The sequence below is a fragment of the Nanorana parkeri genome, unplaced genomic scaffold (assembly GCF_000935625.1).
Source record: "Nanorana parkeri isolate BGI_ZX_2015 unplaced genomic scaffold, ASM93562v1 scaffold342, whole genome shotgun sequence".
In the NCBI taxonomy this organism is placed as follows: domain Eukaryota; kingdom Metazoa; phylum Chordata; class Amphibia; order Anura; family Dicroglossidae; genus Nanorana; species Nanorana parkeri.
Window position 1 is genome coordinate 867,791 of NW_017306610.1, and position 12,070 is coordinate 879,860.

Genomic DNA, 12,070 nt, shown 5'->3' on the forward strand with positions numbered 1-12,070 from the left:
AACCACTTTAAAGTGCATCTCCAGACAAAATATCTTTTTACTTTTGGATGGAGTAGGGGATGGTTAGAACCCATGTCCGGTGCTTTTTGGTGTCTTTTGTCTAGTTTTAGAGATTCCCCTCTGCTGCCTGTTCCAGAGATACAACCAGAAGTTAAAGGAATTCCGTACAAAGCGAGGCAATTCCCTTTTCTCATAGCTGTCACCTAAATAAGTGTCTTTATTAGAAGATCTTCCTGCTTTTTCTGTTCCGGTGACAACTCTAAAATTCTTGGATTTCCCATCAATTTCCATCTTGAGGACAATGTCAACCAGGACAAATGGAGAAGGTGAATCTACCTATCTGGTACAAGGAAAGTTTTGGCCATATGTGCACCTCTAATAAAAGCATAGAGACCTCATTGCCGACTTCTCATTCTGCACATTCTAATTGCCTGGTTGATAGTACAGTGGAGTAAGGGTGACAACGCATTTCAAAGATACAATCTTACAGTCTCATAAGAATATCTGAGTAACAAAGTACACATTGATTATAGCATAATATGTAAACACCTAGAAAGTACTGAACAACTGGATCAGCATGATAGCCAGGGTACTAGCATTTTCATGAAGTAAAAGTCAGCATTGAAAATCTTCAAGGCAAATTCCACTTTTTGGAAAACAATGAATGCACATATATTGTAAAAACAAAAGTGCATTTATATATTGTTTGCATTGGAGCCTGCAAAGCATTGCAATGGCAATTAGTGGATTGTGAGTCTAATGCTGGGCACACACCTTACAACCATCGCAAGACTTTTGTCTTGCGATGGTTGTAAGGTAATTAAAAAACGTACGCTCTGCCTATCTTGCATTGGCAGATCGTACCTGCGATGATCGCAAGCCATGCCCCCCTGAGGGGCGGGCTTCCGATGACCGCAATGCCAAAACGGGCAGTGTGTGCGCTTGCGCACACCGGCCCGTCCGGCTTTTATCTTACGAACATGCTACACACCCGCCGAACATCGTACGATGCTCGGCGGGTTTGCAAACATGTTCGTAAGTTTAAAGTCGTGCAACCTTACAGTAGTAGAGGTCGCACGGCTTCCACACACCTTACGATAATCGTACGATCGCGGGATTTAATGCAGGGGACCTTAATGCAGGGGACCTGCGGGATTTAATGCAGGGGACCTTAATGTGGGGACCTTAATGCAGGGACGTGCGGCCAGGGGAGGCAGATGAGGCAGGAGCCTCACCTAGTATTATGAAGAAAAAAGGTGTCAGCTTCAAGTCTGTCATGGACGGAGCATTGCCTGTTAATTACCCTGCTTTTGACAGGTAGTTAGGTTACACAGCAGCAGGCTTCCCTAACTTGGTGAGGCAAGAGCTGTCACAGCCTCTAATCTGTGTTAGAGGCGTAAGCTCTGTGGACAGCTTGGACCAATGGCAAAGTGCCATTGGTCCAAGCTGTCCAATCAAAAAAAAAAACCCACTGAGGACATCAATCTCGATGCGTCACCAGTGACGAGCAAGTGAGGGACAGGGAGGCTCCTCCCTGTCTCCTCCACACATAGCTTGGTTACTGAGCTGGGGGCAGGGCTTTGACGGGTCGGCGCTTCAGTGGGCTGGGGGGTGCCTCACTCTGCACAGAAGGCACGGCACGTCACTAGTCTAATGCCCAGACTTCTGCAGGCCATTCCTCCATCCCTTGGTCCTTACCTAGGTATGGACCTTTTGAGTATGCGCTGGAGGAAATAATCAATGGACTACAAGGTTGAGGGTGGAGAGCTGTGGAATGGCACCGTGCTCCATGTTACACCCTAAATATGGGTGTTACATGGTCTTAAAGAGAGAAGTAGCGTTTTGTGTTTTCCATAGCACAGGTGTCATTTAAAGGACCTAAGGGTTAAAAAAGTAAATGTTGTGACAGTTTGTTGCCGGAAGGGCTTGTAAATACTTAATAGCCTGTAGTTCTTGTCACCGAATGGAGTGTTATGAAACAATAGCTTTCATGTCTGTGTTACAGTGGGACTGAAATAAAACAAACCAGCAAATATTGCTAGTATGTAAGAGGAGGGGGGGGCTTTGTATTCCTATACTGTCAAAAGAAATCCTTCCACTTTCTCCTAGCAATTTTGTTTTGGTACACTGCCTGCAATGCAGAGTGCACTCCTAGTCCACTTTTGGCATCTGTAAGATGCTATGAATGGAGCCGAGTGTCCGGATACTGTAAGGCAATCAGAGGCCATCCAATGACGGAAAAAAGATGTCAGATGCAGAAGAAGCAGCTGAGAAGATGGCGGCGGTGGTGACAGAGAGCGCCCCATACGAGCCCTTTATGTGCCGGTCTGTATTGGAGCTAACACAGCAGTAGAAGTCCATCACCCATTTGACCGCGCTTGGGCCCACCAATTGGCTGCTTAGCCACCCATCACTTCATCATGGTAGGAACTGAAGAAAGTCACCAGCTCTCTCATACCCCAAAATCCTGGGATTTTTATGGGGCCTGTGAGCAGGCCAGAGGAGAATGTGTTAAAGTTAAGTATCAGAGACGGAGAGGGTGGGCTGTAAAGTGACTCTCTTCCTTTGCTCCGAACAGGTAGAAGATCGCTGGGATTTTATAAAACTTACCGTTGCAGTGGGGCTGCCCCAACACTGCAAGGGTTAAGTGCTCGTTTTTGTTTTAGGGGTGCAAATAATGAAGATATACTCGCATGCTCCTTGGTCCTAAGGCAGTCAGCACTTGCCTCTCTTGCCCTTCCGCTCTGGCTGTGATATACCCCTCGGTGTCCTCACATGTGAGTCAGTGGACCTGCATTAGACGTGATGATGTCACAGGTCCTTAGACCGCCGCAGCAGAGGCTGCAGGGAGTGGTCTAGCAGCCAGGTGGGACTGAGAATCAAGTATTTTCTTTATTTGAGCTCCCTAGACAAAACGAGCAGTTAACCCTTACAGTGCGGGGGAAGTTTTGTAATTCTGAGTTGCTCTTTAACGGGTGATACAACATAACATTTGGAGTTAGAAGATAAATCATTGACAGTTATTTAGATGGTGCTGGATCATGTGTACCCATTAAAATGAAAGCTATTCATTGTTTATGATTACTGTATCCTGAAATATTGACAAGTGGTGCTCTGGAATTGTCACATCCCAGCTGACACATGGGGGTGTTTTTATTTTCATTGTAACATCGGGTGGGTGGTTCATGTTTAACATACAGGCTGGCATGTGTTGTGTCTACAGAGCTGCAGAAACAGTAGGGTTCTCGTGGTGTTTGGCAGGCATGAAAGGATGGCATGCCAGCTTCGCCGTGGCATATTTTTTTGTAATACACATTTGACTCATTTGTGCTAAATACCTCTCTGTTAGGGAACACATTTCTTTGCAGTTTTTACAATCTGCCAGTTACATCTCTTGTTTAAACTACATTGAGAGGCCTCATTATAAAGACAGGTCATATATGATGAAGACTGGTGAAATATGAAATTGCTTTTTTTATATTGCCACACTTTGTAGTATTTCTCTATTTTTCCCCTTAAAGCAGACCTTTACACTCCAAAATCAAATTCTACTAATGCATCCCTCCATGTATGATGATCAATAATGACATAGATATGTCAGGTGTAAAATGATGAGATTTTGAAGTACTTACACTTGCAGAGCATTCACTTCCTGCTTTGAAAGGGCAAAATTACTTCAGTTTCCTAACACAATGCACACTGGGATTGCCTTGTCACCAGCAGAGCATTGCTGGGAAATGTCATCTGTAATCTCATGAGATCTCAGGGAAAGGAATTTTCCTCCCCTGAGATGATGTGCATGGTCACATTGCATGGTCACATTGCATGGTCACATGTGCCAGAAATCCAGAAGGTAAAGGGAGAGCTGGTAATCTGCCCTTAGTAAACATGGCCACTGTCAGAAGACTGAGTAAGAAAAGAGAAATAAGTTATGCAAAGAATACAAAGCCGGCAATAATCTAGAAGTTTGTGTTTGCAGATTGTCATCACTAAACATTTATAAAGGTGTGTTTTTATTGTGTTAAAAATATGGGCAAGGCCTCATTCACACACAACAGCAAAATTGTATATTGCGTACATGCACGTATATACGAGCGTATATGCATGCACTATTTGCAATCCCACAATGCATAATTCATAATAGAAATGTTAATGAACTGTACGTGCGTATATGCACGTAAATACGCAGATATACGCTGCCCGGACGCATCTCGGTTCCATTCTGTTTTTGCGCATGTTTACGCTACGTAAATATATGGCTCCATAAGCAGCTATGTGTATGGAGCCATTTATTTGCATATGCTGCATATGGTACTGTACACGCATATACGCGCGGCAGTGTGAATGAGGCCGAAAGGTCCGCTTGAATACAGTTATGGGTACCTTTTTACATAAACAATTTTTTTTTGGAAAGGTGTCTTATTTATGAATAGTTTTAAAGCAAACCAGGTTGAATAATGTTGGAGATGAAATCAATAGGCTTCTGCCTTTACACACTCTTACAGTCACAGATTTCACACATACATTCTTACACGCACACACTTCCCCTTTCACAAAGAGGCTGAAATAATTATAAATGCTGTTTAGTGACTCTACATCAAACAAGTTGTGCATTAATTTTTTTGATCCTTTAATTATGCTTTTACATTCGCCCCTTGATGAGATAATGTTTATATAGGCAGCAATGTTTAAGTCTTACATTTTAACATAGCTATGGAGAGCTCTGAGAATGAATAGCGTGTTTTTGTGTTTTTATTACCTAGGTCTTCTTGTGGGAACTCTTGATGCCGTTTTAGATTCAACTGCTAAAGTAGCTCCATTCAGGATTCTTCACCAAACCCCTGACTCCCAGGTCTACTGGTCTATTGCGTGTGGTGAGTACATGACTTGTCAGGAGGAAGTACAAAGATTGCAATTATTGACTTCCTTCCTAAAAAGGAGTTGCCAGGCTGTTCTGTTGGCCCTCTGGCTTAAATACCTTGATTCTTTGGCTCCAATGCCTTGAGTCACTGGCCGTAAACAAATATACATATCTGAGGTTTTGTCTACACTTGCTGCATATTTTTTCCAGGTCAGTGAGTTGAATTCAGGAGGTCAGCAAAGGTAACCTTTTTGAATCTGTTATGACAGGTTTTCTTTAGGACTCTTTAGCATCCACAAAGTAATCTGAGGCTATTGCTGTGGTTTACATAGCACAAGGTACCTGTTACTGCTGTTTTTAAAGTCTGTCTTGAGTGCCAATTTCTGGGTGCACATTAGATACAGGCTTTAACTTAAACGCTAACTTCAGCACTATGCTCCTCTTCCAGTTATTGGGCATATTTGTCTTTTAGGTGGTTTGATGAGTGAGTGTTGTATAAAGGTAACCTGTCTGGATAGATCTATGCAAGCTGCCATTGTTGAATAGTCTCAAATTTCATTTTCAAGGGCTGGTAAATTTATCCCTGCTTTGTTATTTGGGGATTCATTGAAATGTCCAGTTTTTGCCACGAAAAATAAATACCCTCATGGCCCTCTTTTTTGAGTAAAAAAAATACTCCACTTCTGATGCTGAAGATGTTTCCTGCCCTACAGGCTGTAATTAGTTTCTGACTCTCTGGTCAATTTACAGTACAGCGTGGGGTGGCTCCTGCGCCCAAAAAAAAAGTGTTTTGGGTTTGTTTTTTTTTACTAAAAAAAATACAAAGGCCTAGGAAAAGGGTATTCATTTTTTGGGGGGGATTGTAACTGGATGTTATGGTCACTGACTTATATTGTGAAAAAAGGGTAATTATTACAGCAGTAATGAACTCCCAAGTTTCTCTCCTGATTTCTTTTATATATTTTACATTCCTAAAATTTGATAGACTAAAAAAATGTCAGAAAGCAGACTTGAGCAACAGTGGAGCTAGTGTGCATGGCAGCCAGTAAGGTTTCTTAGTTGAGATGAAGCAAAGATAGGCACATCTTTGTTAAGGTTGAATAAAGACACGGGTCCATCGAGTTCAACTTGTGTCTGTCTGTCTGTCTGTGTCTAAGATTACCTGTACCTCTGTATATCTTGTTCACTGAGAAAAGTATATAGATGGGTCTTGAATGATTCCATACTCTCAGCTGATACCACTCTCTGTGGTATTCCATAATTTTAAAGCTCTCACAGTAAAGAATCCCCTTCGCAGTTTATGATTAAACCTTTTCTCTCCCAGTTTTAGGTGGTGGCCTCTTGTCTTCTTGACTGAACTAACAATAAACCGTTTATTACTGATGATCCCATCACCATTAAATAATTTGTACATTAATATCATGTCCCCACTGCCTCCTCTTTTCAAGAGTGAACAAGTTTAATGCATGCGGTCGTTCCTCATAATTTAGGTTTTCTAACCCCTTTATTAGCTTAGTTGCCCTTCTCTGGACTCTCTGCAGCTCAAGGACATCCTTTCTGTGAATTGGTGACCAAAACTGAACCACATACAGAAGATGTGGCTGAACCAGTGCTCTGTACAGGGGCAGAATTATGGATTGGTGATGTGATAAGTATGGCCAACAATTCTGCATCTGCACCAGTTTTCATAAATCACCCCTGTTGTGATATGAGATCACATGACCTTTTTGAAAGTGAGCTGTAGATAGATCATGTGACTTTTTTTTTTGTCCTACAAAGGCCTCAGATAAATGACTGATGATGCAGGAGCTTATGGACAAGCACACGCCTAACTGCAATAATATATATTTATTTCATTCTGGGAAACTTGTAGAAGACCCGAGTGGTGATCATGAAATCTAATAATTTACCTGTACAGAGTTTCAGCTGCAAAAGTACACAATTAGGTAATCCTATCAGGTTGGTTAGCCCATATTATTATACAGGATTTATGTAGCGCCAACAGTTTGCTTGAGAACTTGTTTAAAGTAAACTTGTCAACAGAGTAAACACGCTCACTTCTTTTTGAAAATTCTGGTTGCTTGGCTGTATTGCTGAGTAAAGGACCTGAAACAAGTATGCGGATCAGGAAAGTTGGATTGAAATCAGCAGTCCTTATTTGCATACTTCTTCTGTGTGAGAGTTTCAAATTATTCAGTTAATCAGCATGACAGTCGGGAAACTAGCATATGAAAAAGGAGAGTTCAGCAATGGCACGCTCTATGTTTCTTTCATGAAATTAATCCTGTAAAGAAAACTTAAATTATGGCAAAATTCAGAAATTGCAAATATCATACAAATAACATCAAGTTAGGTCCACATGGTAAATATTTGTTTAGAGCTTAAACTGCAGGAGTTTCTGTATTGAGCTATAAAATGTGAGCCCCATGGCCAGCAGCTGTCCTGATGACCAGCATTGCATTTGGGTGGGTCTGCTTTGGTCTGATCACACAGCCTATGACCACGGTGATAAAGTCCTGAGCCTACAAAAAAATTCTTATGTTACAAACAGACTTTCGATTTTAAATGGTATATTAAATCTGAAGTGGATCATAGACTTTTCTGCCTGCCAGTGCATACAAAACAAATGCAGACCTACAGTATATAGACAGCTATTCTTATGGTTTAATTAGTGCTGAGTTGTGTTTTATGTGGAGTGTCCCTTTAAGTTCTATTATACAAGACCAACAGGACAGATGATTGTGACTGCCATTTGAAACTATATTTACTTTACTTAGGAATAGTACTTTTTATCTTGTGAATTCCGCAGCAGACATGAAAGATTTTGTTTCTATTCAATAGTTGAGTCATTCTCAGCAAATATTGAACAAGCTTTTTCAGCTTTTGTACTTTTATTACTGTTTGATGCCACTGTGTCCTTCTGTAGCAGGAAGAACTTAAATCACCTAGCTGTGTTCTCTTTAAAAGTAAAATAAATGTTAAATCCAACAGGGAGAGTGAGACCTCCAGTAACTTCCTTGTTTGCAAAAGATACCTGAAGGTGAAACTTCATGCAATGTATGGTAAGCATGTAAAGCGTTAAAGCAGAACAAGGTTTATTATTTTCTAGCTGCCCAGAGTTTAAAGGAAATTTGTCATGTCAGAAACACAGGGGTTGCTGTTGCTGAGTTCTTTTTCCAGAAATGGTATTTGGTTGACTCTAATACTTTACTGAATTATTGCCTCCTGTGTCTGTTATTCTAATTATTGAAGCCAGAGAATAAAGGCTTTGCAGTACTTTTCTAGTGGTATGGGCCTTAAAAAAAAAAAAAGCCCCGTTGTCAGTTTTGGTAGCTTTACCGACACTCTGACAGGTCCAGGTAGCTCTTAATACAGCCACTTTAAGAACCTATGCCTATGGCTGGGACAGCATTACTGTTGGTTTACAAATTAGAAAACTGGCAGTAATTAAGACCACATCTGAGTTGGCGTACACTGAGACTCCAGTTCTCAGAGAGGGTTATGTATGTGCTAGGAAGCTGTCATAAATCTGTCAATAAACCAAAGCTTCTTTGGTAGGACATTGCCAGCATCCTAGCAACCAATGACTAATACATGTCCCCATTCAGCTGGCAGATTCTCCAAACACTGGGCCTGGAGATACTGGCTGACATCATTACTGAAATAGGGCCATGGCTATATTTTGGTAATTATGTCAGCCAGCATCGCCCACCCCTTTGTTTATATTCTGCTGTCAGCCAGGACTTCTCCTGAGCCGCAGTTGAATTGAGTGGGGGATAAGTGGTCGGAGCCTAATAGGGATGCTGAGGGACTGGTTTTCAATCAGGTGTAGCCGAGAGTATCCTTAACAACCTGTGACACTGACAGTGGGAGCAGACTGTTGAGGATGCCAAGGGAATAGTTCCCCATCAGGTATGAACAGGGCACATAGGAAATAATTGTTTTAATTGTTCCTGGCTCACACCATACATGTGTGGTGGTGTGTAGAAAACTGCAGCTCAACAGACATGGTATAAAGAAGCCCTTAGTCCCTCAGCTTCCCTATGAGGCTTCACCGACCACTAGGAAAACTACTTGACAGTTTCACAGTACTGCTGTGTGACAGGTGCAGCAGCTGTGGGAGGTGGTAAGCTGCATTGAGGACGGAGTGTCTGGTATGGACACTCCGGCCTCAGTGCCCCTCCGCACTGCAAATGGCGTACATTCAAACGTTCATTTGAAAAACACTCTTGTCAGAACATTCAGTAATGCCATCAGAGACATGATGAATATCGTTCAAAATTTTGTTTGCGTTTAACATTTTGATTTTGGAATGAATGGCGTTTCCCCAACTAAAGCCACATTCACTCTTACAATTTTGTTTTGTTCAAGAACAATTCTCCATCCTGCTCCTTCGTTTTTTTTGTCAGGAAGAGATCATCAATTTGATCCCATTAACAATTAGAAAATCAAACGAATGTTCTGAGCATACATTTTTTTCGAATAGAATGCTACTTATGTATGGCCAGCCTAAAGTGTCACTAAACTCAGGAATTAAATCTTCAAAATGCATTCAAGTACTTTAACTATTAACAGTAATGTATCTTATTTGTGTATCACTCGGCTGTAGATCCTCCAATCATCTCTGAATTGGTGCCGACACTGTCCTTCCTTCTGGAGGGTGGCTACTTTTGTCCCCCATGGTCCCTGTGTGTGTTGTAATGTAGTCACCACTCCAAGCTCGTCCTGTGATGGACTACAATCTCATGTTTAGTTTACAAATTCGCATTGAAATTGTAGTCTATCACGGGAGTGATCTTGTCCCTGGCCATAGTCTGCTGTTTTTGTATGTTTATATTTATTTACGTATTGTTCTTTGTGCGCTTGACTAAATCTGTTCTTTGTCATGTCCTTCTTCCTTCTTTTTCAGAATATTGTAAAGGAGATCGAAGAATTCGTAGTCACACTAAACTCAGGAGTTAAATCTTAAAGATGCATTTACGTACACTAACTATTATTGATACTGGATATTATTTGTATATCACTCGGCTGTAGATACTCCAATCATCTCTGAATTGATGCTGACACGGTGTTGTAAAGTAGCCAACCCTCCAAGCTCACTCCTGTGATGGATTACAATCTCAATACAAATTAGTAAACTAAACATGAGATTGTAGTGCATCATGGGCGTGAGTTTGGAGGGGTGGCTACTTTACAACACACACAGGGACCATGGGGAACAAAAGTAGCCACCCTCCAGAAGGAAGGAGAGTGCGAGCGAGAATTCAGAGATGTTTTGAGGACCTACACCTGAGTGATGCACAAATAAGATACATTTTTGTTAAGGCCTTGTTCACACCAAGCGCGGAGCAGGTGCAGAGCAGTTGCAGACCGAATCAAAACTGCGTCCAATGTATTCCAATTGTATTTTTTGCTCCAGTTCACATTTCAGCGTGCAGTTCCAGAGTAGGTGAAAAAACTGCAGCAAGCCCTATTTTACCTGCTCTGGAACGCATGCAAACGCATTTTTTACCAAAAACGGCCCAGAACACATTAAAAACGTGCCAAAAAAACGCGGCACAACCCACTGCACTGCGTGTGCAGAAACCTGAGCGGATCTGCTCTGCGTTTGGTGTGAACAAGGCCTTATAGTTAAGGTACTTAAATGCAATTTTAAGATTTAACTCCTTAGATTAGTATCACTTTAACTATTGAGGTTTTCTCTAGGTGTTGTCAGTGGAGCTGGCTCCTTAAAAAAAAATCCTGCTGGATTTGACAGATTGGCTCCTGAATGCCATATAATTTGTCCATCCCTGCCCTAGAACTAACCTGCTGTTAGAGTAAGGCAGCAGTTTCATGTACTCCTTTAGTCATTTAATCCAGGTGAACTGATGCAGAGTTGGAAAACTGTCTATTCAGCTTCTCTAGCTGACAAAGGAGAGAGGATTTTTTTAAAGGCTCCAATTTAATAAACGAAGATTAGTTCTCCTTAATGGCAATTGTGTTTGCTTCCTGTTTTTCTCATCTATCTGGTTTGTGCTATGGTAAGTGGCTCTGGCACATGACACCTTTTAAAGGCTATGGTCATTTATTACTAGAACAAACATCCCACTTAGGGTAGACGCATGCTTGAGCCCTGAAATGTATGTCAAAATGGTTCAGATAAGTACTGTGACGGAGGTATATCCCTGAAAGCACACAGGATCAATACATGACATGGTGGTGAATTAATATTCTGAGCTCACTTCCCTGTAATGAATACTGCCGCAGAGTTTTTAAAGTGTTCTTGCCATGATCTTTTGTGAAAGGCGGAGGCCTCGGCATCACAAGGAGAATACATTGAATCATTTATTCCATGTCCTGTTTGTCACAGCAACGTTTCACATCTCTCCTTCAGAGGAATCCATTTCAGTGTACTGTTTCATGACTCGTTTCTGGGATGCCTTTATAAAAGGAATGCCTAATACTGGCCTTCCTTGTACAGAACTCACCCACACATTGCAGCGTTTAGCCCTGCTTGCTGTGGAAAAGCATCTCTCCATGGATGTGAGTGGGTGAGGTAACTGGAGGTTAAGCTTAGCTGTATTAGTATTTCTGTGGTCCATTTCAGCTTGATTTACAGTGTATCTATTTACATGGAATATAATATGATCCACTTTACTTTAGGCTGTAAACCCTTACACAATGAAAGGTTTAAATGACCAGTAACTTTAAGATACAAGTCACATTTTGTACTAATAACATTAATAATAGATGTATCTGCATCAATACTGATATTATAGGGACGGTGAAATAGCTTCTATTTTACATTATTGTCCAGTCAGATACCCCATGTTATTCTCACATGGACAACATATTTAAAAGGCTCTTCATAATTTCTACACTCACTCATATTTTACGATTTTGTGCATATTAATCAAATATTGCCAACTTCTTCCTCCACCACAATTCGCATGATTGCACTGAGCAGTGGTATTCACCTATTCCTGAAAGCTTTGCTGTCAAGTAGGGTCTTCCCCTCCTAGATTGGTAAGAAATAGAACTCTGTTCAAAAGCACTATATCGATATATTTTTATCAACACACATTGCTTCATCTGAGGTTTAAATCGGAGACAGAATGTCTAGAAAGAGACACCTTTTGCTGTGCTTTTTCTTTTGCTGTGCCCTGGTAATCCTTTGTCAAAGATGCATCTTGACGTTCATAGACATCATAGACAAACATCATAGAT

General features: G+C 41.3%; 1 protein-coding gene across 1 annotated transcript in view; it reads left to right on the forward strand.

Moving 5' to 3' along the window:
* TBC1D8B (TBC1 domain family member 8B) overlaps positions 1-12,070 on the forward strand; it is a 50,536-nt gene that overhangs the window by 7,615 nt on the left and 30,851 nt on the right. Inside the window, exon 2 of the mRNA XM_018558482.1 lies at positions 4,764-4,874. Within this exon, the coding sequence (XP_018413984.1) occupies positions 4,764-4,874 (111 nt within the window). The remainder of the gene's footprint in view (positions 1-4,763; positions 4,875-12,070) is intronic.